Source organism: Leuresthes tenuis, unplaced genomic scaffold (assembly GCF_036924035.1).
Source record: "Leuresthes tenuis unplaced genomic scaffold, fLeuTen1.0.hap1 SCAF_5, whole genome shotgun sequence".
Taxonomy (NCBI): domain Eukaryota; kingdom Metazoa; phylum Chordata; class Actinopteri; order Atheriniformes; family Atherinopsidae; genus Leuresthes; species Leuresthes tenuis.
Window position 1 is genome coordinate 32,121,613 of NW_027325359.1, and position 26,450 is coordinate 32,148,062.

Genomic DNA, 26,450 nt, shown 5'->3' on the forward strand with positions numbered 1-26,450 from the left:
TTTCATGTTCGCTACACCGTAGCATCCTCCTTGATGCTATCATTTTATTTGCCTCCTGAAATGTGAAACCCTGAGTCCCTCTGCAGTATATGAAAAGAATTTATCAGCTATTTACATTGCATGGATTTTTCTAAATTTAGTCTCATAAATCATTTGTCATTGCAACCTTACTTGGCCAGTTCGTCTGCCTCATTATTTGCCCTGTAAGCAAAGTAGATCGTATATAAGGAGTAGAGGAGAAGCCTCATAGTGTGGTAGAAGACCAGTGAAGTTACTGCTTGTGGTGAGGTTCACAACTATTAAGACGAATAGCATTTACATGTCTTCCTAGTTTGATAAATTAAGAGTATCAAGTGTTAGACATACTTGAATTTAATGCATCCTATTTTTCACATAACTTGAAACAAAAAAATTTCTTGCGATTTTTATATAAAGTAAGCACAGTTACAGTTTTAACAGTTCATTTTTGGTTGTTTATTTTGCTTACTAAAACATGTTTTTTTAACAGGGTGGTGGAGCAAAAACATTCTTCTTACATAAGGAAAAGGTAAGGTGTGTAATAGAGCTTTTTTTTATTTTTAATCCATAGATATGTGTATTTAATCAGGGGCCAAATGTGTACATCTCCAATTTCTAAATCATCAAAAATATAAAGGCATATAAAGTAGGAACCACAAGCTCATTACCTAAGCTGAATGCTAATTCTAATAAGACATTGCTTGCTGCAGATCAGTTAACTGTACAGTTAAAGAACAAGCCCATAGCTTCTGGTCAATGACAGCAACAGAACACTTCTGTGAGTAAGAAACTTCTTGGACTGTTGTTATGTGACTTGATACAGACATACGCTACCACCATGAGTACGGACGCGGAGATGGCCTTATATGGCAAAGCTGCCATTTACCTTCGTAAGCCAGAGAAGGAGAGGATTGAGGCTCAAAGTGCACCATTTGACGCCAAAAGCGCCTGCTATGTGGCTGATGCCAAAGAGCTGTACTTGAAGGCAACGATCCTCAAGAAAGATGGTGGCAAAGTCACCGTCAAAGTCTTGATCAACGATGAGGTTGGTACAGTAAAGTCACATTCAACTGGGAGTTAATCGTGATCCCTTCTAACCGTGACGGATTTCCTGTTGTAGGAGAGGACAGTTAAAGAGGATGACATCTCCCCAATGAACCCTCCCAAGTTTGACAAAATTGAGGACATGGCCATGATGACCCATCTCAATGAAGCCTCTGTGCTGTATAATCTCAAAGAGCGTTATGCAGCATGGATGATCTACGTAAGATGAACTCACTAAAGAGCAAACAGAAACATTGAGAGTCACTATAGTTGAATCTTAAACACTATTAACTTAAAATGTCGATTATTTCTTTCAGACCTACTCTGGGTTGTTTTGTGCAACTGTGAACCCCTACAAGTGGCTCCCAGTGTACGATTCTGAAGTTGTCTCTGCCTACAGAGGCAAGAAGCGTATGGAGGCTCCACCCCACATCTTCTCTGTCTCTGACAACGCTTATCAGTTCATGCTCACTGGTATGTCCTGAACATGAAAGAATTTGTTCATACAGAATTTGGTGGTTTTGGCTGACATGCATAGTGAATATCTCCATTTCTCATTTTAACAGACAGGGAAAACCAGTCTGTCCTGATCACGTAAGTCTCACATTCGTTGACTTTATTCATATTAACTGAATATCCTGATCAAATACTAACAAGTCTGTGTCTATACCCAGAGGAGAATCTGGTGCTGGAAAGACTGTGAACACGAAACGTGTCATCCAGTACTTTGCCACCATCTCTGTTGGCGGAGATAGTAAGAAGAAGGAACAAACCAATTTCAAGGTGTGTTATGACAACATTCCTGAAAATACAGAATACTTGCAGATGAAAATCTTTTTCTGATGTAATTTCTTTAAAACTGGATTATAGGGGTCACTGGAGGATCAGATCATTGCAGCCAATCCCCTGCTGGAGGCTTATGGTAATGCCAAAACTGTGAGGAATGACAACTCTTCACGTTTCGTAAGTATGAAATTGTTTCTCCATGTTGCTAAACATTTCCCATGTGGATGGACTTTTAACAATTCCTTTGTTCCAAACAGGGTAAATTCATCAGAATTCATTTCGGCACAACCGGCAAACTGGCCAGTGCTGATATTGAGACATGTAAGTAGTCATGTAATAATGAAGCTGAATCTATTTAACACAGTCTTAAAGGAGCAAAACATGAGACTAATGATCAACATTTACAGATCTGCTGGAGAAGTCTAGAGTGACATTCCAGCTTCCTGATGAGAGAGGCTACCACATCTTCTACCAGATGATGACAGCCCACAAACCTGAGCTGATCGGTAAGCAGACTGAGTTTTTGCCGTGTCAAATGGAATCTCAGTCATCCTATAAAACAACGTGTTGACCATTTCACCCTTTTTGATTGTTAGATCTGGCACTCATCTCAACCAACCCCTATGACTTCCCCATGTGCAGCATGGGTCAGATCACTGTGGCCAGCATTGATGACAAAGTTGAGCTGGAAGCCACTGATGTGAGTGATCTTCTTCATTCAAGCATCAGTTATATTGTGGAAGTTGACTGGTGCATTGTAATTGCCTTTTTAGGACCATGTCCTGAAATGATTATATTTCACATGGATCGTTCTTTAACAGAATGCCATTGATATCCTGGGCTTCAATAATGAAGAGAAGTTGAGCATCTACAGGATGACTGGTGCTGTTCTTCACCATGGTAACATGAAGTTCAAGCAGAAGCAGCGTGAGGAACAGGCTGAGCCAGATGGCACAGAAGGTGAGTACATGTGGGATATCTGCTCTGAATATTTGCAACCACATTAGTATATGTTCATAACAGACAATCACTGTGTCATTCTGTATGCACTTACTATAAATGTTTACTATAAAATGTTTTTAGAGGCCGACAAGGTTGCTTACTTGTTGGGTCTGAACTCCGCTGACATGCTGAAGGCTCTGTGCTATCCCAGAGTGAAGGTCGGAAATGAGTTTGTCACCAAGGGACAGACAGTGCCTCAGGTAAACAGGAGCAACTCATGTCAATAATGCCATTATTTAGTAAAATGTTACTGATGCTACTTCCATATGGATAAAACATTCAACTTTAGTAGATAACAGGAATGTCAGTTTTCAGAGATGCTGTTTTTAATATAAACTACATATGTTGTGAATCTCACAAGCCTGGAAGCAGATTCGGATATTCTATCTGTTTACAAAACAGTTGGCCGGCATTCATCAAGTCATGGTCTTGTTTTACGTCAGGTGCTGAACTCTGTCACTGCCCTGGCCAAGTCAATCTATGAGAGGATGTTCTTGTGGATGGTCATCCGTATCAACCAGATGTTGGACACTAAGCAGCAAAGGAACCATTTCATTGGTGTCCTGGACATTGCTGGCTTTGAAATCTTTGATGTAGGCCTAATTCCTCTAATTCAACATCCAATACTTTTCATGACAGTGGGTTTTCTTACTAAAATGAATGATTTGTCCATTCATAGTTCAACACCTTGGAGCAGCTGTGCATCAACTTCACCAATGAGAAACTGCAGCAGTTCTTCAACCACACCATGTTTGTCCTGGAGCAAGAGGAGTACAAGAAGGAGGGTATTGTCTGGGAGTTCATTGACTTTGGTATGGACTTGGCTGCCTGCATTGAGCTGATTGAAAAGGTATACTTTAAGCTCATAATTCTATATTGTGAAGGTATTGCTAGAGCGTGACAGAGGGGTACTGTTGATTCATGACACACCTTATCTCTTTCTCCTTTAATCAAGCCCATGGGCATCTTCTCCATCCTTGAAGAGGAGTGCATGTTCCCCAAGGCTACTGACACTTCCTTCAAGAACAAGCTGTATGACCAGCATCTTGGCAAGAACAAAGCCTTTGAGAAGCCAAAGCCTGCAAAGGGCAAGGTTGAGGGCCACTTCTCCCTGGTGCACTATGCTGGTACTGTGGATTACAACATCACTGGTTGGCTGGACAAGAACAAGGACCCACTGAACGAGTCTGTCGTGGGGCTGTACCAGAAGTCCTCATGCAAACTGCTGGCTCTTATCTATCCTCCTCCTCCCCCTGAGGGTATGATTTTTGATAACGTAAACTTCACCTGGAAGATTCTACTTACTTTATATTTTTGTGTGTGTTCAATGTAAATTTGAAGTCTCATATTCTAACACAAAGCTTCTAATTGATATCACATTCTGAAATACAGAGGCTGGCAAGAAGGGAGGCAAGAAGAAGGGTGGCTCTATGCAGACTGTGTCTTCACAGTTCAGGGTAAGGTTTGAAAATTACATTAGAAGTCTTTTGATGCTCACATCCATTTTTCTTTGATTTGATGAGAAAAATTCCCTGCTTTGTACATACAACAGGAGAACTTGGGCAAGCTGATGACAAATTTGAGGAGCACCCATCCTCACTTTGTGCGCTGCCTGATTCCCAATGAGTCCAAGACTCCAGGTATGAAAGATATATTCTTTTATCGTCGGTGTGTACTGGTTGGATTCATTTAATTTTGTTTTTGATACTTACCCTTACTGAGAAAATCTTATTCTCCAGGTCTGATGGAGAACTTCCTGGTCATCCACCAGCTCAGGTGTAACGGTGTGCTGGAGGGTATCAGAATCTGCAGGAAAGGTTTCCCCAGCAGAATCCTCTATGGTGACTTCAAGCAGAGGTACAATTTCTATGTTTATTACACTCCTGTTCTTGAAAATCCATAAAAATAAAATGATAACCGAGACCATCAACTCTCTCATAAAAGATACAAGGTATTGAATGCCAGCGTCATCCCTGAGGGCCAGTTCATTGACAACAAGAAGGCCTCAGAGAAGCTGCTTGGATCAATTGATGTCAATCATGACGAGTACAGATTCGGACACACCAAGGTAAGCGCGATTAATAAATCCATTGGCTTTAGTGTACTTACTGACATGATAAGTTTTTCAATAGATATTTTGTTACAAAGAATAATATGTCAAAATCCCTTTTTTTTATCTTTTAGCAACAGTCTATTTTACTGAAAAGTTAGAAGGGGAACAGGAGGGACAGTTCTGAGTCTTTTTGTTGTTTCGTATATATAGCAGACATAAAATGTTTCAATGCTTTGTTTGTTCAGGTGTTCTTCAAGGCTGGTCTGCTGGGTACCCTTGAGGAGATGAGAGATGAAAAGCTGGCAACTTTGGTCACAATGACTCAGGCTCTCGCCCGTGCTTACCTCATGAGGAGGGAGTTTGTCAAGATGATGGAGAGGAGGCATGTGGAAAACAGAAAACTATGAACATACAGTCAGGGTTGAAATGATCAAGTCCATTTGTCTATAACAGAAACTTTGTGTCCACAGGGAGGCCATCTATACCATCCAGTACAACGTGCGCTCATTCATGAATGTGAAACACTGGCCATGGATGAAGGTGTACTACAAGATCAAGCCTCTCCTGAAGAGCGCTGAGACTGAGAAGGAGCTGCAAAATATGAAAGAGAACTATGAGAAGATGACAAATGACTTGGCTGCTGCCTTGGCCAAGAAGAAGGAACTGGAGGAGAAGATGGTGTCTCTTCTGCAGGAGAAGAACGATCTGCAGCTGCAAGTGGCATCTGTGAGTAGAAATCAATCAGGAGCTGTACTTTTTTTATTGTGTTTGTGGAATGTTAATGTGCAAATCTACTTTTTCAAACGTAAACTAGGAATCAGAGAATCTGTCAGATGCTGAGGAGAGATGTGAGGGACTTATCAAGAGCAAGATTCAGTTGGAGGCCAAACTCAAAGAGACAACTGAGAGACTGGAGGATGAAGAGGAAATCAATGCTGAGCTTACTGCCAAGAAGAGAAAGCTGGAGGATGAATGCTCTGAGCTCAAAAAGGATATTGATGACCTGGAGCTTACCTTGGCCAAAGTGGAAAAGGAGAAACATGCCACTGAGAACAAGGTTTGGACATTTTTAACTGTTTGTGCAGATCAGGTAGAACAGAGTGCTATCAAGTGATAACAACATCTTTCTTGGGCATGTAGGTGAAGAACCTGACTGAGGAGATGGCCTCTCAGGATGAGAGCATTGCTAAACTCACAAAGGAGAAGAAAGCCCTTCAGGAGGCTCATCAGCAGACTCTGGATGACCTGCAGGCTGAGGAAGACAAAGTCAACACTCTGACCAAAGCCAAGACCAAGCTTGAGCAGCAAGTTGATGATGTAGGTTTAGAAAGTTACCTGGATTGGCAAAACAAGATTCTTATCGAACCTGATAACAACAATCCCACATTAATTTTCAGCTTGAGGGTTCTCTGGAGCAAGAGAAAAAGCTTCGCATGGACCTTGAGAGAGCCAAGAGAAAGCTGGAAGGTGATCTGAAACTGGCCCAGGAATCCATCATGGATCTGGAGAATGACAAGCAGCAGTCTGATGAGAAAATTAAGAAGTAAGAGCAGATTCTTTTTTTTTTTTTCAAACTCCAGTGGGGTTCTAGACATGCATGAATTCTCACAAAGCACATTCATATTTTCATAGGAAGGACTTTGAAATCAGCCAGCTCCTCAGCAAGATTGAGGATGAGCAGTCATTGGGCGCTCAGCTTCAGAAGAAGATCAAGGAGCTTCAGGTGACTGATCGATTGTGTTGAATCACACAGTAGTCTATATTCAAAGTTCAAAGATTACTGAAGGACAACATATCCACATCCAACAGGCCCGTATTGAGGAGCTGGAGGAGGAGATCGAGGCTGAGCGTGCTGCTCGTGCCAAGGTTGAGAAGCAGAGGGCTGACCTGTCCAGAGAACTCGAGGAGATCAGTGAGAGGTTGGAGGAGGCCGGTGGTGCCACTGCAGCTCAGATTGAGATGAACAAGAAGCGTGAAGCTGAGTTCCAGAAGCTCCGTCGTGACCTTGAGGAGTCTACTCTGCAGCATGAAGCCACTGCTGCAGCTCTGCGCAAGAAGCAGGCTGACAGCGTTGCTGAGCTGGGAGAGCAGATCGACAACCTGCAGCGTGTCAAGCAGAAGCTTGAGAAAGAAAAGAGTGAATACAAGATGGAGATTGATGACCTCTCCAGCAACATGGAGGCCGTTGCTAAAGCAAAGGTACACAATGCATTCATTTGTACTTTATTAAATCAAATAAATCAAGACATGTCTTAGTTTAGGTAAACTCTTACTGATTCCATTTCTGTCCTCCACATTAGGGTAATCTTGAAAAGCTGTGCCGTACTCTGGAGGACCAACTTAGCGAAATTAAGACCAAGAATGATGAGAATGTTCGTCAGATCAATGACTTGGGTGGACAGAAAGCTCGTCTCCTCACAGAAAATGGTACGCACAAGACAGAATTTCACTGCAGACAGCGTCAGTGTATGACCACGAAAATGTACACAAACTAATCTCTGGTGACCATTTTCACACAAGGTGAGTTCAGCCGCCAGATTGAGGAGAAAGAGGCCCTCGTCTCTCAGCTGACTAGAGGCAAACAGGCCTTCGTACAGCAGATTGAGGAGCTGAAGAGGCAGGTTGAGGAGGAGGTCAAGGTAAGACACATTTAAATGTGTACTGCTCTCACTTGTTTGTCATTTAGAAATTTTATTAATTAATTTTCATGTTTCAACCAGGCTAAGAATGCTCTTGCCCATGGACTGCAATCAGCCCGCCATGACTGTGATCTGCTGAGGGAGCAGTTTGAGGAGGAGCAGGAGGCCAAGGCTGAGCTTCAGCGTGGTATGTCCAAGGCCAACAGTGAGGTGGCTCAGTGGAGAACTAAATATGAAACTGATGCTATCCAGCGCACTGAGGAACTTGAGGAATCCAAGTGAGTAACTCTCAAATCAAACAATAGCTTTTAGTTTAAAACCTCTTGCTAGCATCAGTATGCTTTTATCAAATCTATACACTTTTTCAAATTTGTGAATTAGAGCATCACATTAAAAAAAAAAAACAGAACTTTTTTTTTATGTGTTCTTCTTAATTTTTAATAAACTAACTGATACGTATATCCACTCAAAGATCAATCTCTCTTTTTTTCATTCAAGGAAAAAGCTGGCCCAGCGTCTTCAGGAGGCTGAGGAACAGATTGAGGCTGTGAACTCTAAGTGTGCTTCCCTGGAGAAGACCAAACAGAGGCTCCAGAGTGAAGTGGAGGACCTCATGATTGATGTGGAGAGAGCCAATGGGCTTGCTGCCAATCTTGACAAAAAGCAGAGGAACTTTGACAAGGTAGCATCTATGGCCTTGGGCGATAAAGACGTAAACCCATGAATTCATTTTCCATGTATCAATAAATAACTCAATCGTACAAATTGTTTTTATCTAGGTGTTGGCAGAGTGGAAGCAGAAGTATGAGGAGGGTCAGGCAGAGCTTGAGGGAGCTCAGAAAGAGGCTCGTAGTATGAGCACTGAACTGTTCAAGGTGAAGAACTCCTATGAGGAAGCCCTGGATCAGCTGGAGACAATGAAGCGTGAAAACAAGAACCTGCAACGTGAGTTCTGACCAGATTGTGTCTGCTCATGGTGTTATTCTTTGCTTTTACATGTACAGATTAAAAATTATTCAAACATGTCTTTGCAGAGGAGATCTCCGATCTGACTGAACAGATTGGTGAGACTGGCAAGAGCATCCATGAACTGGAGAAGTCCAAGAAGCAGGTGGAGACAGAGAAGTCTGAGATTCAGACAGCTCTTGAGGAGGCTGAGGTAAATTTTTTCGTGCGAGTTCCTCTGAAAAGAAACGTCCAGTTATGCAAACACCCTCTGTAAAATGTTTGTGGACAGAGTAAATACTTTTGTTTTTGATATCGTTAGGGAACTCTGGAGCACGAGGAGTCTAAGATCCTGCGTGTCCAGCTGGAGCTCAACCAGATTAAGGGTGAGGTGGACAGGAAGCTTGCAGAAAAAGATGAGGAGATGGAGCAGATCAAGAGGAACAGCCAGAGGGTGATTGACTCCATGCAGAGCACTCTGGATGCTGAGGTCAGGAGCAGGAACGATGCCCTGAGGATCAAGAAGAAGATGGAGGGAGACCTGAATGAGATGGAGATTCAGCTGAGCCATGCCAATCGCCAGGCTGCTGAGTCCCAGAAACAGCTGAGGAATGTGCAGGCACAGCTCAAGGTATTGTCAGACACAGAGCCGTGGCAGGGACCCAGACGACCTTGTGGTATGTTTGTGACTTAAGTGTTGTTGTTTTTTTCCAGGATGCTCAACTGCACCTTGATGATGCTGTCAGAGCCCAGGACGACATTAAGGAACAAGCTGCTATGGTGGAGCGCAGGAACGGTCTGATGGTGGCTGAAATTGAGGAACTCAGAGCTGCTCTGGAACAGACAGAGAGGAGCCGCAAAGTCGCTGAGCAGGAACTGGTGGACGCCAGCGAGCGTGTTGGACTCCTGCACTCTCAGGTGAATAATCTGACAACTTCTCTGAAATTTCACAACTCTAAACCATTCAAAAATTAATTTGTCTAAATCTGATCTTTTAGAACACAAGTCTTCTGAACACCAAGAAGAAGCTTGAGTCTGACCTGGTTCAGGTCCAGAGTGAAGTGGATGACAGTGTTCAGGAAGCAAGAAATGCCGAGGACAAGGCCAAGAAGGCTATCACTGATGTAAGTTTAAATTCAATTTGTTTTCCCTTAAACTGCTATTAAACTTTGAAAACATTTCATCCTTAAATGTTATCTTTTCTAGGCTGCTATGATGGCTGAGGAGTTAAAGAAGGAGCAGGACACTAGTGCTCACCTGGAGAGGATGAAGAAGAACCTCGAGGTTGCCGTTAAGGACCTGCAGCACCGTCTGGATGAGGCTGAGAACCTGGCCATGAAGGGTGGCAAGAAGCAGCTCCAGAAACTTGAGTCTCGGGTAAGAGGATTATGTTGAGATTTCTGAGGTGGAACAAATCTATAAAAAACATACAAAAACTCCCAGATACTAATTCACACATTTTTATTTTATTTTCTGAAGGTTCGTGAGCTGGAGGCAGAGGTTGAGGCTGAGCAGAGACGTGGTGTTGATGCTGTTAAGGGTGTCCGCAAATATGAGAGGAGAGTGAAGGAGCTCACCTATCAGGTAACCACATTAACACTGACACAAACACTATATATTATTCTAATACCATCCTTGTCTTTACAAAAATGAAACATTCAAATTCACATTTTCTATTACAGACTGAGGAGGACAAGAAAAACGTTGCCAGGCTGCAGGATCTGGTTGACAAGTTGCAGCTCAAAGTGAAGGCCTATAAGAGGCAGGCTGAGGAGGCGGTAAGGAAAAAAGTTGTTTCATACGACTACTGGATGTATCGCATATGTTGTCGGTCTTCAATCCCTCTACAACGTTAAGCATTTTATTCTGTCATGTATTCCAGGAGGAGCAGGCCAATGTTCACCTGTCCAAGTGCAGGAAGATCCAGCATGAGCTGGAGGAGGCAGAGGAGCGTGCTGACATTGCAGAGTCTCAGGTCAACAAGCTGAGGGCAAAGAGCCGTGACTCTGGCAAGGTAAATATATTTCACTTTAATGAACGTGTAAGTTTGTTAAAGCAGATAGAATTCAGTGTTTAGGCTTTGTTTAAAAACTGTTTGTGTCCTGTTTAATTGATGTACGGTTTGATCTGATCAAACTTAAATCTAAAACAATGTCACAGTCAAACATCACTGATCCATTTCTTTTTCTTTGTTTTTACAGGGAAAGGACTCTGCTGAGTAAAGTACATTGTGTTTCATTACGTTGTATCATATAATATGATGTCATTCATTCTGAAACAATAAAGAATATTGCTGCTCTTACACTGCTGTCTATATTACTATATTTTTCTTTTCCATTCATGAATAATAGCCCAGACTCGAGTCAAAATAATTCAGTAACATTTTAGGTTACATGACCACATAATTGTTGGTCAGAAATACAGATTAGTTTGTTTGGAGAAACACCAAATATTAGAGGAACACATCATAAGGATTTCAACACATTGATTTGAAAATTGTAAAACAATTTACTGAGATAAATGTGGCATCTACAGCTAAGAAACTGGTCCAGATAAGTAATGGAACTGGCAATATGGCAAAAGCAAAGCAAAGAGGAAATGTGTGGCAACGATCTTAACTTAAAAAAAACATATAACAATAAAGAAAAGACAATTACCTGCTCTACTTCAGGGCTCTGATCAGAAAAATTTCAGCCACACTGTTTAACAAAACCAAAAAAATTGTATATAAAGCTGGGAATACAGAAGATTAAAGAGGTTAAACCAGTCAGTTAATTTACAAGTCAACAAGATTTAGATACATGTTCTGAATCCAAGCAGGAAAACTGGTTCATTATAGTACTGCATTAGAGATGCTAAAGTAACAACAACAGTATGAATAATAAAAATAGAAACATTGCAAACAAACATACACACATACAATTTTTTTTTTACACGATGTACAAAATTGTTTCATGTGCATAATAGCTGCACTTTATTATGTATTGATAAATAATTGCATAATTATTGCACGTGTCATTCCTTATTTGTCCAAGTTTCAGTCTGTTGAATAAGTTACTGACATTACTAAAACATCTCAAAGTCAAACATGAGTTATTCTAACTTTATATTTGTGCCACATGAAGTTAATTAGATAAAATAGCGTCAGCTTTACCATTAAAGTTGTTCTTAAGTATCCTGATCAGCCAGATAAACACTGTGTACATGCTTATATTTATTTGTTTGATTAAGGAAGAGTTATTGAGCATTTTGAAGTGTAAAAATAGACTGATATCTATGAATGAACATCATACTTAAATTAAATGAAATCATCTTGTCTTTATTGAGTGACACTTTAATATGGAAATATTAAGTGTTTATATTGCACTATTCTCTGTTGCATTTTAGACATTGCACTGCTCAGTAAGCAGAATGAGGCTGACATTCAAACACCAGCAATGTGCACGGGCCAAAAATGGCCTTGCAGCTATGTCTGCAGAGTCAATTAATGTGTTAATAGTTTGACATATGACTGCAAATGCCAAGTCATATCACTTACACCTCACCACAAACAGTACTTTCTGTAAATATATTGGAAAATAGGTACATTAATTTCTTCTTTAATTTGAGAAGCATTGTTGTATTTCATAAATCTGTCTTAATTATTTGATTATAATTATGATTTCATAACAATTTAAAAAAACATTTCAAGCATTTGCTCCAATAAATAGTTTTTTCATCAGTGAGGACTGTAATGAGCATGTATTTTGATGTCACTGGTATCTAAATGAATGAAAAAACTCCTGGTCAAAGGGTCTATAAGATAAAATTTGAAGGAGAACTTATCACATATTCAGGATCTGCGTTGATGGAAAGATAAAACATGAGACGTATGTACCAGCGTCAAACGCTAAGTCATGTAACTATCAGCTGTCATCCTAACTGTACTTGGAATGTGTTCTCTATTTAACTTCTACATTGTAAGCAACCACATTCAATGCAAGCCACATTCTGTGAGTGTAGTGGAAAAAGTGAAGCTAAAATGATCTACCGGTACTTTGATAACAGAAGCAGCACAATTAGAAAGAAAAAGAATTTTACACTTGACTGTCTGCAGAATGCAGCACAAATAGAAAGTGCTGCAGTGTTTTACCATTACTAAATTAAATAACAACTTTAAATCAATTAATAATAATAAATAACCTTTTTTTTTTGCAATCAGTACAATTACAATTTCACATAGTAAAACAACTTAATGTTGTTTTGTTTCTTTTTGCAAGGCTTCTTAAAAATCTAAATAATGGTGTGAAAAATGCATTGTCCTCCAAGTCAACTTCCTGTTTATTGGAAATCAGCAACATTAACCATGGACAATACTTCTGTAAGTAATCTCTACTAAGATCGCAGTCAGTCAACAGGTGGAAGAAAATCAGGATCAGACGTATGCTCTAAAATAGACAAACATGGTGTTAAGTATTTGAACAGCTGTTGGCACAACTGATACGGTGGACTTTTGGACTGACTCCATCTAACAAATCAAACAGTAAACTCTTCTCAAGAATGTGATGATGTGAGTGATAAAATAATTCTATTAAAGCCTTTTCAATGCAAATAGGCTTGAGTGAAGTAGTTGACAGAGTGCATGAAGTAAAGAATGCATGGGGGGTGAAGAGGGCCATAAAAGACTGACAGAAGTATGGTCGTGTTTGACATGAAATATGACTTAGGACAAGTAGGAAGCTGGAAGCTTTAGAGAAGAACATGCAGTGCTGCATGCTCGAGGATGAGAAGTAAAGAGATTAAATACATATGTTCAGAAATGGAATTTTAGTTTTGATTTGCGAAGTTCAGATTTTTTTATGAATCAAACAAATAAAGTTGGCTGCAAACATGAAAGGAGTAAGTGATGACATTTTTATTAGGAGCAGTCAATGTGAAATTCTAGACAAACTCAAAACCCAAACCCAGTTATCACAGAAAACATTCACATGTACTTTAAACCACAGATTTCACAAAAGGCTCGACAGACGTGGAGCCACATGGTTTTAAGAAATGTTGGACATTATTATCATAGGGGTTAAAAAAAAACATTATTTATTATCTATTGATCTGCGACTTTTAAAAGAATTTAGGCTAAAACTGTTTTTGTAAATAACACGTAACACTTTCTGTCTTAAAGTTCTCATCAAGTCGTACAGGAGTCATTCACTCTCATTAACACACAGTAAAAAGCCTGACCTTACAACACTAACATCTGTGGTGCTAAAGGAGCGTGCTTTTATTACGTACACATTTCCTGCAGTCCACCACACTAAACACATATAGGCAGGAATGCAGCCATTCAACACTTAATCATTTTATGAGCAAAATGGCATCTGTCTGATTGGATTTACTTGCTGCTACTTGAATTCCAAGAACTTTAACACAGAAAAAAAGAGCAATGAAAACATGCTATGAGAAGATTAGTATTAACAATATTCTATGTTTTAATTATCTTCACATGCATTAGTGTGTATTATCAAAAAAAGTATAATATTAAAAGTAAGTGGCATTAAAAAAACACCTTCAAATGATGTGTGGCCCTCTTTCAGTCTGTAGGGTGGAGCCAAAATGTTTTAAGTTAATGCTTTTTCCATTATCTTATAAAATGAATAAAGTACTATCCAAGTTTCCACATCAGGAAATGTGATGTGGCATTTTCAACTTTCCAACAAGGTACACTGAGCTCCAGATAATTTCATAACTCAGAATATCTCCTAGTGAGAACGCCTCATCCAAATGACTTTGTATTGGCAGCTGTTCGTCATTACTAATTGACAAATCCTGAAATAACTGCAAGACAGATGTGAAATAAAATAATAATAATACATTTTATGGTATTGCACTTTATATTTAAAAATCTCAAAGTGCTAACTTCTGGATCAAAGTGCTATATAAAAGATATTTTAGCAGTAAGCTTTCTTAACAAAATGAGTTTTTACGTCACGTTTAAAAGCCTCTGCAGTCTGTGGGGCCCTCAGATGGTTGGGGAGGATGTTCCACAGCCTCAGAGCTGCAGAGGAAAAGAACAAAAAAAGATGATAACAAAAATAACAACAACAACAATAATGCTAATGATTTTTCTTGAATAACTTATGCTTGAATGGAAGCCAATTATGATGATAAAGTAGAGTGTAAACAGCCAGCTTTACAAACAATATCATCCCTGTAAAGAGAAAAAAGTATTTCTCATATGTAGACAGAGCAGAAACTTAAACTCTGTAAACATAGTTGGGATTGTGATGACTATCATACCGTTAGTGAAATGAGAGAAGGCCTGCTTTCTGAGCACACAGCTGAATTGATTAAGGTGGGAGCGTACTTTTTCCTTCAGCCTTGTATAATTCATACATTCAAAATATGCAGGACAAAAGAAATCTGTGATGATGAAGAATTTATCATGATCAAGACAGCCACGAGAAAATGGACAGTGAACATTTGGAAATACCTTCTAATTTAGTTTTGAGTCTTGTTAATGTCAATCTCTTTGTCTTTGCACCCCATTTTTATGCTGATGTAAAAGACAGTGTCATCATGACATAAAAGAGATGTTCTTTTCAAGACAGGTTGTACATTTGTGTAAACTGTTTAAAATGGAAATGGAAACAAATGCCTCTGACTGAAATGCAATACATTTGAAACATATACTTGGTCAGCATGTTTTAGAGGATGTGTGCTTTGACTGGTATCCACACCACATTTGGCAAGGCTCCCATATTTAACCGTTGCTGAGTAGGCGTGCTGGATTCAATATAAGCCATCCAGGACAACACAGCAGCGTGTGGTAGAAGACCCTTCAAGACTCCAGCTAGTGGTAGGTTTATCCTCTCTGCTTTAGAACTAATTTCTGTCTTCACTGTTTCAGACATTTATATATATATATATATATATATATATATATATGTAAATATATATATGTAAATGTATGTAAAGATATAAAAAATAAATTTTGTCACATTTTTGGAAAAAGAAATCTTTGCTTTCAAACTCCTCAATTACTGAAAATACTCACACATTAAATTTTTTTTGGACAGGATTGTGGAATATAACAGACTTGTAACAGAGGCAGGGTCAGGTATGAACAATTTCCAACCATGTTTAATTGTTTCAACATCACATGTAATATGTATATTTGTTTTTTGTGTGTGTGTTAATGCTACTAGAAAGAAATATGAAAAAGCAAGTTATCTGAGATACTGATAAATGTGATAGGATAGGTTAATTATGCATCTCCAATTGCTTATTACAGACCGTTTACTCACATAGTAGAATAAATTAGTTTCAAAACAGTGGAACAAAATCAAATTATATTGTTATCTTACAGAAATAAACTGCCACCATGAGTACGGACGCGGAGATGGCCTTATATGGCAAAGCTGCCATTTACCTTCGTAAGCCAGAGAAGGAGAGGATTGAGGCTCAAAACGCACCATTTGATGCCAAAAGCGCCTGCTATGTGGCTGATGCCAAAGAGCTGTACTTGAAGGCAACGATCCTCAAGAAAGATGGTGGCAAAGTCACCGTCAAAGTCTTGATCAACGATGAGGTTGGTACAGTAAAGTCACATTCAACTGGGAGTTAATCGTGATCCCTTCTAACCGTGACGGATTTCTTGTTGTAGGAGAGGACAGTTAAAGAGGAAGACATCTCCCCAATGAACCCTCCCAAGTTTGACAAAATTGAGGACATGGCCATGATGACCCATCTCAATGAAGCCTCTGTGCTGTATAATCTCAAAGAGCGTTATGCAGCATGGATGATCTACGTAAGATGAACTCACTAAAGAGCAAACAGAAACATTGAGAGTCACTATAGTTGAATCTTAAACACTATTAACTTAAAATGTCGATTATTTCTTTCAGACCTACTCTGGGTTGTTCTGTGCAACTGTGAACCCCTACAAGTGGCTCCCAGTGTACGATTCTGAAGTTGTCTCTGCCTACAGAGGCAAGAAGCGTATGGAGGCTCCACCCCACATCTTCTCTGTCTCTGACAACGCTTATCAGTTCATGCTCACTGGTATGTCCTGAACATGAAAGAATTTGTTCATACAGAATTTGGTGGTTTTGGCTGACATGCATAGTGAAGATCTCCATTTCTCATTTTAACAGACAGGGAAAACCAGTCTGTCCTGATCACGTAAGTCTCACATTCGTTGACTTTATTCATATTAACTGAATATCCTGATCAAATACTAACAAGTCTGTGTCTATACCCAGAGGAGAATCTGGTGCTGGAAAGACTGTGAACACGAAACGTGTCATCCAGTACTTTGCCACCATCTCTGTTGGCGGAGATAGTAAAAAGAAGGAAGGAAGTTTCAAGGTGTGTTATGACAACATTTCTGAAAATACAGAATACTTGCAGATGAAAATCTTTTTCTGATGTAATTTCTTTAAAACTGGATTATAGGGGTCACTGGAGGATCAGATCATTGCAGCCAATCCCCTGCTGGAGGCTTATGGTAATGCCAAAACTGTGAGGAATGACAACTCTTCACGTTTCGTAAGTATGAAATTGTTTCTCCATGTTGCTAAACATTTCCCATGTGGATGGACTTTTAACGATTCCTTTGTTCCAAACAGGGTAAATTCATCAGAATTCATTTCGGCACAACCGGCAAACTGGCCAGTGCTGATATTGAGACATGTAAGTAGTCATGTAATAATGAAACTGAATCTATTTAACACAGTCTTAAAGGAGCAAAACATGAGACTAATGATCAACATTTACAGATCTGCTGGAGAAGTCTAGAGTGACATTCCAGCTTCCTGATGAGAGAGGCTACCACATCTTCTACCAGATGATGACAGCCCACAAACCTGAGCTGATTGGTAAGCAGACTGAGTTTTTGCCGTGTCAAATGGAATCTCAGTCATCCTATAAAACAACGTGTTGACCATTTCACCCTTTTTGATTGTTAGATCTGGCACTCATCTCAACCAACCCCTATGACTTCCCCATGTGCAGCATGGGTCAGATCACTGTGGCCAGCATTGATGACAAAGTTGAGCTGGAAGCCACTGATGTGAGTGATCTTCTTCATCCAAACATCAGTTATATTGTGGAAGTTGACTGGTGCATTATAATTGCCTTTTTAGGACCATGTCCTGAAATGATTATATTTCACATGGATCGTTCTTTAACAGAATGCCATTGATATCCTGGGCTTCAATAATGAAGAGAAGTTGAGCATCTACAGGATGACTGGTGCTGTTCTTCACCATGGTAACATGAAGTTCAAGCAGAAGCAGCGTGAGGAACAGGCTGAGCCAGATGGCACAGAAGGTGAGTACATGTGGGATATCTGCTCTTAATATTTGAAACCACATTAGTATATGTTCATAACAGACAATCACTGTGTCATTCTGTATGCACTTACTATAAATGTTTACTATAAAATGTTTTTAGAGGCCGACAAGGTTGCTTACTTGTTGGGTCTGAACTCCGCTGACATGCTGAAGGCTCTGTGCTATCCCAGAGTGAAGGTCGGAAATGAGTTTGTCACCAAGGGACAGACAGTGCCTCAGGTAAAGGGAGCAACTCATGTCAATAATGCCATTATTTAGTAAAATGTTACTGATGCTACTTCCATATGGATAAAACATTCAACTTTAGTAGATAACAGGAATGTCAGTTTTCAGAGATGCTGTTTTTAATATAAACTACATATGTTGTGAATCTCACAAGCCTGGAAGCAGATTTGGAGATCTATCTGTTTACAAAACAGTTGGCCGGCATTCATCAAGTCATGGTCTTGTTTTACGTCAGGTGCTGAATGCTGTCACTGCCCTGGCCAAGTCAATCTATGAGAGGATGTTCTTGTGGATGGTCATCCGTATCAACCAGATGTTGGACACTAAGCAGCAAAGGAACTACTTCATTGGTGTCCTGGACATTGCTGGCTTTGAAATCTTTGATGTAGGCCTAATTCCTCTAATTCAACATCCAATACTTTTCATGACAGTGCGTTTTCTTACTAAAATGAATGATTTGTCCATTCATAGTACAACACCTTGGAGCAGCTGTGCATCAACTTCACCAATGAGAAACTGCAGCAGTTCTTCAACCACACCATGTTTGTCCTGGAGCAAGAGGAGTACAAGAAGGAGGGTATTGTCTGGGAGTTCATTGACTTTGGTATGGACTTGGCTGCCTGCATTGAGCTGATTGAAAAGGTATACTTTAAGCTCATAAATCTATATTGTGAAGGTATTGCTAGAGCGTGACAGAGGGGTACTGTTGATTCATGACACACCTTATCTCTTTCTCCTTTAATCAAGCCCATGGGCATCTTCTCCATCCTTGAAGAGGAGTGCATGTTCCCCAAGGCTACTGACACTTCCTTCAAGAACAAGCTGTATGACCAGCATCTTGGCAAGAACAAAGCCTTTGAGAAGCCAAAGCCTGCAAAGGGCAAGGTTGAGGCCCACTTCTCCCTGGTGCACTATGCTGGTACTGTGGATTACAACATCGCTGGTTGGCTGGACAAGAACAAGGACCCACTGAACGAGTCTGTCCTGGGGCTGTACCAGAAGTCCTCATGCAAACTGCTGGCTCTTATCTATCCTCCTCCTCCCCCTGAGGGTATGATTTTTGATAACGTAAACTTCACCTGGAAGATTCTACTTACTTTATATTTTTGTGTGTGTTTAATGTAAATTTGAAGTCTAACACAAAGTTTCCAATTGATATCACATTCTGAAATACAGAGGCTGGCAAGAAGGGAGGCAAGAAGAAGGGTGGCTCTATGCAGACTGTGTCTTCACAGTTCAGGGTAAGGTTTGAAAAATACATTAAAAGTCTTTTGATGCTCACATCCATTTTTCTTTGATTTGATGAGAAAAATTCCCTGCTTTGTACATACAACAGGAGAACTTGGGCAAGCTGATGACAAACTTGAGGAGCACCCATCCTCACTTTGTGCGCTGCCTGATTCCCAATGAGTCCAAGACTCCAGGTATGAAAGATATATTCTTTTATCGTCGGTGTGTACTGGTTGGATTCATTTCATTTTGTTTTTGATACTTACCCTTACTGAGAAAATCTTATTCTCCAGGTCTGATGGAGAACTTCCTGGTCATCCACCAGCTCAGGTGTAACGGTGTGCTGGAGGGTATCAGAATCTGCAGGAAAGGTTTCCCCAGCAGAATCCTCTATGGTGACTTCAAGCAGAGGTACAATTTCTATGTTTATTACACTCCTGTTCTTGAAAAACTATAAAAATGAAATGATAACCGAGACCATCAACTCTCTCATAAAAGATACAAGGTATTGAATGCCAGCGTCATCCCTGAGGGCCAGTTCATTGACAACAAGAAGGCCTCAGAGAAGCTGCTTGGATCAATTGATGTCAATCATGATGAGTACAGATTCGGACACACCAAGGTAAGCGCGATTAATAAATTCATTGGCTTTAGTGTACTTACTGACATGTTAAGTTTTTCAATAGATATTTTGTTACAAAGAATAATATGTCAAAATCCCTTTTTTTTATCTTTTAGCATCACTCTATTTTACTGAAAAGTTAGAAGGGAAACAGGAGGGACAGTTCTGAGTCTTTTTGTTGTTTCGTATATATAGCAGACATAAGATGTTTCAATGCTTTGGTTGTTCAGGTTTTCTTCAAGGCTGGTCTGCTGGGTACCCTTGAGGAGATGAGAGATGAAAAGCTGGCAGCTTTGGTCACAATGACTCAGGCACTCTGCCGTGCTTACCTCATGAGGAGGGAGTTTGTCAAGATGACAGCGAGGAGGCATGTGGAAAACAGAAAACTATGAACATACAGTCATGGTTGAAATGATCAAGTCCATTTGTCTATAACAGAAACTTTGTGTCCACAGGGATGCCATCTATACCATCCAGTACAACGTGCGCTCATTCATGAATGTGAAACACTGGCCATGGATGAAGGTGTACTACAAGATCAAGCCTCTCCTGAAGAGCGCTGAGACTGAGAAGGAGCTGCAAAATATGAAGGAGAACTATGAGAAGATGACAAACGACTTGGCTACTGCCTTGGCCAAGAAGAAGGAACTGGAGGAGAAGATGGTGTCTCTTCTGCAGGAGAAGAACGATCTGCAGCTGCAAGTGGCATCTGTGAGTAGAAATCAATCAGGAGCTGTACTTTTTTTTATTGTGTTTGTGGAATGTTAATGTGCAAATCTACTTTTTCAAACGTAAACTAGGAATCAGAGAATCTGTCAGATGCTGAGGAGAGATGTGAGGGACTTATCAAGAGCAAGATTCAGTTGGAGGCCAAACTCAAAGAGACAACTGAGAGACTGGAGGATGAAGAGGAAATCAATGCTGAGCTTACTGCCAAGAAGAGAAAGCTGGAGGATGAATGCTCTGAGCTCAAAAAGGATATTGATGACCTGGAGCTTACCTTGGCCAAAGTGGAAAAGGAGAAACATGCCACTGAGAACAAGGTTTGGACATTTTTAACTGTTTGTGCAGATCAGGTAGAACAGAGTGCTATCAAGTGATAACAACATCTTTCTTGGGCATGTAGGTGAAGAACCTGACTGAGGAGATGGCCTCTCAGGATGAGAGCATTGCTAAACTCACAAAGGAGAAGAAAGCCCTTCAGGAGGCTCATCAGCAGACTCTGGATGATCTGCAGGCTGAGGAAGACAAAGTCAACACTCTGACCAAAGCCAAGACCAAGCTTGAGCAGCAAGTTGATGATGTAAGTTTAGAAAGTTACCTGGATTGGCAAAACAAGATTCTTATCGAACCTGATAACAACAATCCCACATCAATTTTCAGCTTGAGGGTTCTCTGGAGCAAGAGAAAAAGCTTCGCATGGACCTTGAGAGAGCCAAGAGAAAGCTGGAGGGTGATCTGAAACTGGCCCAGGAATCCATCATGGATCTGGAGAATGACAAGCAGCAGTCTGATGAGAAAATTAAGAAGTAAGAGCAGATTCTTTTTTTTTTTTTTCAAACTCCAGTGGGGTTCTAGACATGCATGAATTCTCACAAAGCACATTCATATTTTCATAGGAAGGACTTTGAAATCAGCCAGCTCCTCAGCAAGATTGAGGATGAGCAGTCATTGGGCGCTCAGCTTCAGAAGAAGATCAAGGAGCTTCAGGTGACTGATCGATTGTGTTGAATCACACAGTAGTCTATATTCAAAGTTCAAAGATTACTGAAGGACAACATATCCACATCCAACAGGCCCGTATTGAGGAGCTGGAGGAGGAGATCGAGGCTGAGCGTGCTGCTCGTGCCAAGGTTGAGAAGCAGAGGGCTGACCTGTCCAGAGAACTCGAGGAGATCAGTGAGAGGTTGGAGGAGGCCGGTGGTGCCACTGCAGCTCAGATTGAGATGAACAAGAAGCGTGAAGCTGAGTTCCAGAAGCTCCGTCGTGACCTTGAGGAGTCTACTCTGCAGCATGAAGCCACTGCTGCAGCTCTGCGCAAGAAGCAGGCTGACAGCGTTGCTGAGCTGGGAGAGCAGATCGACAACCTGCAGCGTGTCAAGCAGAAGCTTGAGAAAGAAAAGAGTGAATACAAGATGGAGATTGATGACCTCTCCAGCAACATGGAGGCCGTTGCTAAAGCAAAGGTACACAATGCATTAATTTGTACTTTATTAAATCAAATAAATCAAGACATGTCTTAGTTTAGGTAAACTCTTACTGATTCCATTTCTGTCCTCCACATTAGGGTAATCTTGAAAAGCTGTGCCGTACTCTGGAGGACCAACTTAGCGAAATTAAGACCAAGAATGATGAGAATGTTCGTCAGATCAATGACTTGGGTGGACAGAAAGCTCGTCTCCTCACAGAAAATGGTACGCACAAGACAGAATTTCACTGCAGACAGCGTCAGTGTATGACCACGAAAATGTACACAAACTAATCTCTGGTGACCATTTTCACACAAGGTGAGTTCAGCCGCCAGATTGAGGAGAAAGAGGCCCTCGTCTCTCAGCTGACTAGAGGCAAACAGGCCTTCGTACAGCAGATTGAGGAGCTGAAGAGGCAGGTTGAGGAGGAGGTCAAGGTAAGACACATTTAAGTGTGTACTGCTCTCACTTGTTTGTCATTTAGAAATTTTATTGATTAATTTTCATGTTTCAACCAGGCTAAGAATGCTCTTGCCCATGGACTGCAATCAGCCCGCCATGACTGTGATCTGCTGAGGGAGCAGTTTGAGGAGGAGCAGGAGGCCAAGGCTGAGCTTCAGCGTGGTATGTCCAAGGCCAACAGTGAGGTGGCTCAGTGGAGAACTAAATATGAAACTGATGCTATCCAGCGCACTGAGGAACTTGAGGAATCCAAGTGAGTAACTCTCAAATCAAACAATAGCTTTTAGTTTAAAACCTCTTGCTAGCATCAGTATGCTTTTATCAAATCTATACACTTTTTCAAATTTGTGAATTAGAGCATCACATTAAAAAAAAACAGAACTTTTTTTTTTATGTGTTCATTTTAATTTTTAATAAACTAAGTGATACGTATATCCACTCAAAGATCAATCTCTCTTTTTTTCATTCAAGGAAAAAGCTGGCCCAGCGTCTTCAGGAGGCTGAGGAACAGATTGAGGCTGTGAACTCTAAGTGTGCTTCCCTGGAGAAGACCAAACAGAGGCTCCAGAGTGAAGTGGAGGACCTCATGATTGATGTGGAGAGAGCCAATGGGCTTGCTGCCAATCTTGACAAAAAGCAGAGGAACTTTGACAAGGTAGCATCTATGGCCTTGGGCGATAAAGACGTAAACCCATGAATTCATTTTCCATGTATCAATAAATAACTCAAGTGTACAAATTGTTTTTATCTAGGTGTTGGCAGAGTGGAAGCAGAAGTATGAGGAGGGTCAGGCAGAGCTTGAGGGAGCTCAGAAAGAGGCTCGTACTATGAGCACTGAACTGTTCAAGATGAAGAACTCCTATGAGGAAGCCCTGGATCAGCTGGAGACAATGAAGCGTGAAAACAAGAACCTGCAACGTGAGTTCTGACCAGATTGTGTCTGCTCATGGTGTTATTTTTTGCTTTTACATGTACAGATTAAAAATTATTCAAACATGTCTTTGCAGAGGAGATCTCCGATCTGACTGAACAGATTGGTGAGACTGGCAAGAGCATCCATGAACTGGAGAAGTCCAAGAAGCAGGTGGAGACAGAGAAGTCTGAGATTCAGACAGCTCTTGAGGAGGCTGAGGTAAATTTTTTCGTGCAAGTTCCTCTGAAAAGAAACGTCCAGTTATGAAAACACCCTCTGTAAAATGTTTGTGGACAGAGTAAATACTTTTGTTTTTTATATCGTTAGGGAACTCTGGAGCACGAGGAGTCTAAGATCCTGCGTGTCCAGCTGGAGCTCAACCAGATTAAGGGTGAGGTGGACAGGAAGCTTGCAGAAAAAGATGAGGAGATGGAGCAGATCAAGAGGAACAGCCAGAGGGTGATTGACTCCATGCAGAGCACTCTGGATGCTGAGGTCAGGAGCAGGAACGATGCCCTGAGGATCAAGAAGAAGATGGAGGGAGACCTGAATGAGATGGAGATTCAGCTGAGCCATGCCAATCGCCAGGCTGCTGAGTCCCAGAAACAGCTGAGGAATGTGCAGGCACAGCTCAAGGTATTGTCAGACACAGAGCCGTGGCAGGGACCCAGACGACCTTGTGGTATGTTTGTGACTTAAGTGTTGTTGTTTTTTTTCCAGGATGCTCAATTGCACCTTGATGATGCTGTCAGAGCCCAGGACGACATTAAGGAACAAGCTGCTATGGTGGAGCGCAGGAACGGTCTGATGGTGGCTGAAATTGAGGAACTCAGAGCTGCTCTGGAACAGACAGAGAGGAGCCGCAAAGTCGCTGAGCAGGAACTGGTGGACGCCAGCGAGCGTGTTGGACTCCTGCACTCTCAGGTGAATAATCTGACAACTTCTCTGAAATTTCACAACTCTAAACCATTCAAAAATTAATTTGTCTAAATCTGATCTTTTAGAACACAAGTCTTCTGAACACCAAGAAGAAGCTTGAGTCTGACCTGGTTCAGATCCAGAGTGAAGTGGATGACAGTGTTCAGGAAGCAAGAAATGCCGAGGACAAGGCCAAGAAGGCTATCACTGATGTAAGTTTAAATTCAATTTGTTTTCCCTTAAACTGCTATTAAACTTTGAAAACATTTCATCCTTAAATGTTATCTTTTATAGGCTGCTATGATGGCTGAGGAGTTAAAGAAGGAGCAGGACACTAGTGCTCACCTGGAGAGGATGAAGAAGAACCTCGAGGTTGCCGTTAAGGACCTGCAGCACCGTCTGGATGAGGCTGAGAACCTGGCCATGAAGGGTGGCAAGAAGCAGCTCCAGAAACTTGAGTCTCGGGTAAGAGGATTATGTTGAGATTCTGAGGTGGAACAAATCTATAAAAAACATACAAAAACTCCCAGATACTAATTCACACATTTTTTTTTTATTTTCTGAAGGTTCGTGAGCTGGAGGCAGAGGTTGAGGCTGAGCAGAGACGTGGTGTTGATGCTGTTAAGGGTGTCCGCAAATATGAGAGGAGAGTGAAGGAGCTCACCTATCAGGTAACCACATTAACACTGACACAAACACTATATATTATTCTAATACCATCCTTGTCTTTACAAAAATGAAACATTCAAATTCACATTTTCTATTACAGACTGAGGAGGACAAGAAAAACGTTGCCAGGCTGCAGGATCTGGTTGACAAGTTGCAGCTCAAAGTGAAGGCCTATAAGAGGCAGGCTGAGGAGGCGGTAAGGAAAAAAGTTGTTTCATACGACTACTGGATGTATCGCATATGTTGTCGGTCTTCAATTCCTCTACAACGTTAAGCATTTTATTCTGTCATGTATTCCAGGAGGAGCAGGCCAATGTTCATCTGTCCAAGTGCAGGAAGATCCAGCATGAGCTGGAGGAGGCAGAGGAGCGTGCTGACATTGCAGAGTCTCAGGTCAACAAGCTGAGGGCAAAGAGCCGTGACTCTGGCAAGGTAAACATGTACACACCTTAAGCTTTAGATGAATATCAAATCATGACTCTTGTTTCATAACTCTTGCTAAAAACAACATCTCAGTGTTAATCCAGAGTACAAGTTAAATAACAGTCATGTTTGTTACTTTTTTTTCCTTACAGGGAAAGGATTCAGCTGAGTAAAGCTCTCCTGAAGATGGTCTGTTTCTGATCATATAATATGATTATAAATATACCACAATAAAATATTTTTTGACCTTTAATTTGTTCACTGTGATATTTTGTTTGCACTGTGTTCTTTAAAAGTGCTAAAATGAGACAAAGCTTGTTGCTTATATACATGTACAGGCAGTTTTAAAGCCAACACAAAGCAAATATATGAATATAATGCAGTTGTAACATGTTGTGATATAGAAAACTAACAAACATACCTTTGTCTGCTAACATTCAAATGGATATACTAAATAAAGGAAATTAGTATGAAGGTCTGGGACCACAACAGAGGTTTCAAGAAATTAATTGAAGAAAAAAAAAGCCTGATGTCAGATAAACCCCCATAAAACAATTTTACAGACCAATCACATACCTCTGATGTGAGAGTAGCATTCCCCTAATGTCGCAGCCTCCCTTTGGTCACCTAAAAACTGCTTAAGCAGGGCTTGAAGAACATAACAAAGAATCTTGATAGACATCTCAAGATTCTTTCTTTCTCTGGACTGTCCTCCAAATTCTTCAAAAACAAATTTGATGGGATCCGATGTCATCTGTGGAAAGCAAGCCCAACCTAAAAAGATAATGCCGACTAACCTACGTGGCCCAAAGAATCGACAATCAATGTCCTCATAACTGACACTACTGGACATCCACAGATGCTTTTTGTCAACATCCTGACTGGTCAAAGCTTTTTAGCAGAAAAAAGGGAGCCTAAGGTTTAGGCAAGTCATCGTAATCTTATGGCTGATTTGTGTATATCACTAAGTGCAACTATCCACT

At 40.8% G+C, this 26,450-nt stretch overlaps 3 protein-coding genes across 3 annotated transcripts; all 3 read left to right on the forward strand.

Moving 5' to 3' along the window:
• Nucleotides 1–508: 508 nt before the first annotated feature.
• On the forward strand, nucleotides 509–10,789 carry LOC140307708 (myosin heavy chain, fast skeletal muscle-like). The gene is made up of 40 exons (XM_072386690.1): nucleotides 509–552; nucleotides 842–1,063; nucleotides 1,139–1,282; nucleotides 1,380–1,536; nucleotides 1,629–1,656; nucleotides 1,737–1,845; nucleotides 1,933–2,025; nucleotides 2,106–2,169; nucleotides 2,256–2,354; nucleotides 2,445–2,548; nucleotides 2,670–2,808; nucleotides 2,932–3,050; nucleotides 3,294–3,443; nucleotides 3,530–3,700; nucleotides 3,806–4,109; nucleotides 4,243–4,307; nucleotides 4,403–4,490; nucleotides 4,590–4,707; nucleotides 4,795–4,918; nucleotides 5,149–5,289; nucleotides 5,378–5,629; nucleotides 5,718–5,960; nucleotides 6,044–6,220; nucleotides 6,301–6,446; nucleotides 6,536–6,626; nucleotides 6,713–7,102; nucleotides 7,204–7,330; nucleotides 7,424–7,542; nucleotides 7,624–7,820; nucleotides 8,041–8,224; nucleotides 8,322–8,487; nucleotides 8,577–8,701; nucleotides 8,810–9,118; nucleotides 9,202–9,405; nucleotides 9,486–9,611; nucleotides 9,694–9,864; nucleotides 9,967–10,071; nucleotides 10,170–10,265; nucleotides 10,370–10,501; nucleotides 10,689–10,789. The coding sequence occupies exons 2-40, from the start codon at nucleotides 857–859 to the stop codon at nucleotides 10,707–10,709; spliced, it is 5,805 nt and encodes a 1,934-aa protein (XP_072242791.1). The 5' UTR covers nucleotides 509–552; nucleotides 842–856; the 3' UTR covers nucleotides 10,710–10,789.
• Nucleotides 10,790–15,844: 5,055 nt separating this feature from the next.
• LOC140306745 (myosin heavy chain, fast skeletal muscle-like) lies at nucleotides 15,845–24,156 on the forward strand. The gene is made up of 32 exons (XM_072385338.1): nucleotides 15,845–16,051; nucleotides 16,127–16,270; nucleotides 16,368–16,524; nucleotides 16,617–16,644; nucleotides 16,725–16,830; nucleotides 16,918–17,010; nucleotides 17,091–17,154; nucleotides 17,241–17,339; nucleotides 17,430–17,533; nucleotides 17,655–17,793; nucleotides 17,917–18,035; nucleotides 18,277–18,426; nucleotides 18,513–18,683; nucleotides 18,789–19,092; nucleotides 19,218–19,282; nucleotides 19,378–19,465; nucleotides 19,565–19,682; nucleotides 19,770–19,893; nucleotides 20,124–20,260; nucleotides 20,349–20,604; nucleotides 20,694–20,936; nucleotides 21,020–21,196; nucleotides 21,277–21,422; nucleotides 21,513–21,603; nucleotides 21,690–22,079; nucleotides 22,181–22,307; nucleotides 22,401–22,519; nucleotides 22,601–22,797; nucleotides 23,016–23,199; nucleotides 23,297–23,462; nucleotides 23,552–23,676; nucleotides 23,785–24,156. The coding sequence occupies exons 1-32, from the start codon at nucleotides 15,845–15,847 to the stop codon at nucleotides 24,154–24,156; spliced, it is 5,010 nt and encodes a 1,669-aa protein (XP_072241439.1).
• Nucleotides 24,157–24,178: 22 nt separating this feature from the next.
• LOC140306746 (myosin heavy chain, skeletal muscle-like) lies at nucleotides 24,179–25,640 on the forward strand. Its single transcript, XM_072385339.1, has 7 exons — nucleotides 24,179–24,381; nucleotides 24,462–24,587; nucleotides 24,670–24,840; nucleotides 24,942–25,046; nucleotides 25,145–25,240; nucleotides 25,345–25,476; nucleotides 25,620–25,640. Exons 1-7 carry the CDS (start codon nucleotides 24,241–24,243, stop codon nucleotides 25,638–25,640), a joined length of 792 nt encoding a protein of 263 aa, XP_072241440.1. The 5' UTR covers nucleotides 24,179–24,240.
• The last annotated feature ends 810 nt before the right edge of the window (nucleotides 25,641–26,450 follow it).

Coding starts and splice junctions, on each gene's coding strand:
- LOC140306745 (XM_072385338.1), top strand. CDS start 15,845: ATGAGTACGGACGCGGAGATGGCCTTATATGGCAAAGCTGCCATTTAC. Junction 19,894..20,123: donor ACAGATTCGGACACACCAAG/GTAAGCGCGATT, acceptor TTGGTTGTTCAG/GTTTTCTTCAAGGCTGGTCT. Junction 22,308..22,400: donor TCGTCTCCTCACAGAAAATG/GTACGCACAAGA, acceptor TTTTCACACAAG/GTGAGTTCAGCCGCCAGATT.
- LOC140307708 (XM_072386690.1), top strand. CDS start 857: ATGAGTACGGACGCGGAGATGGCCTTATATGGCAAAGCTGCCATTTAC. Junction 1,657..1,736: donor AACCAGTCTGTCCTGATCAC/GTAAGTCTCACA, acceptor GTCTATACCCAG/AGGAGAATCTGGTGCTGGAA. Junction 8,225..8,321: donor AGCAGAGGAACTTTGACAAG/GTAGCATCTATG, acceptor GTTTTTATCTAG/GTGTTGGCAGAGTGGAAGCA.
- LOC140306746 (XM_072385339.1), top strand. CDS start 24,241: ATGGTGGAGCGCAGGAACGGTCTGATGGTGGCTGAAATTGAGGAACTC. Junction 25,047..25,144: donor TGAAGGAGCTCACCTATCAG/GTAACCACATTA, acceptor TTTCTATTACAG/ACTGAGGAGGACAAGAAAAA. Junction 25,241..25,344: donor AGAGGCAGGCTGAGGAGGCG/GTAAGGAAAAAA, acceptor CATGTATTCCAG/GAGGAGCAGGCCAATGTTCA.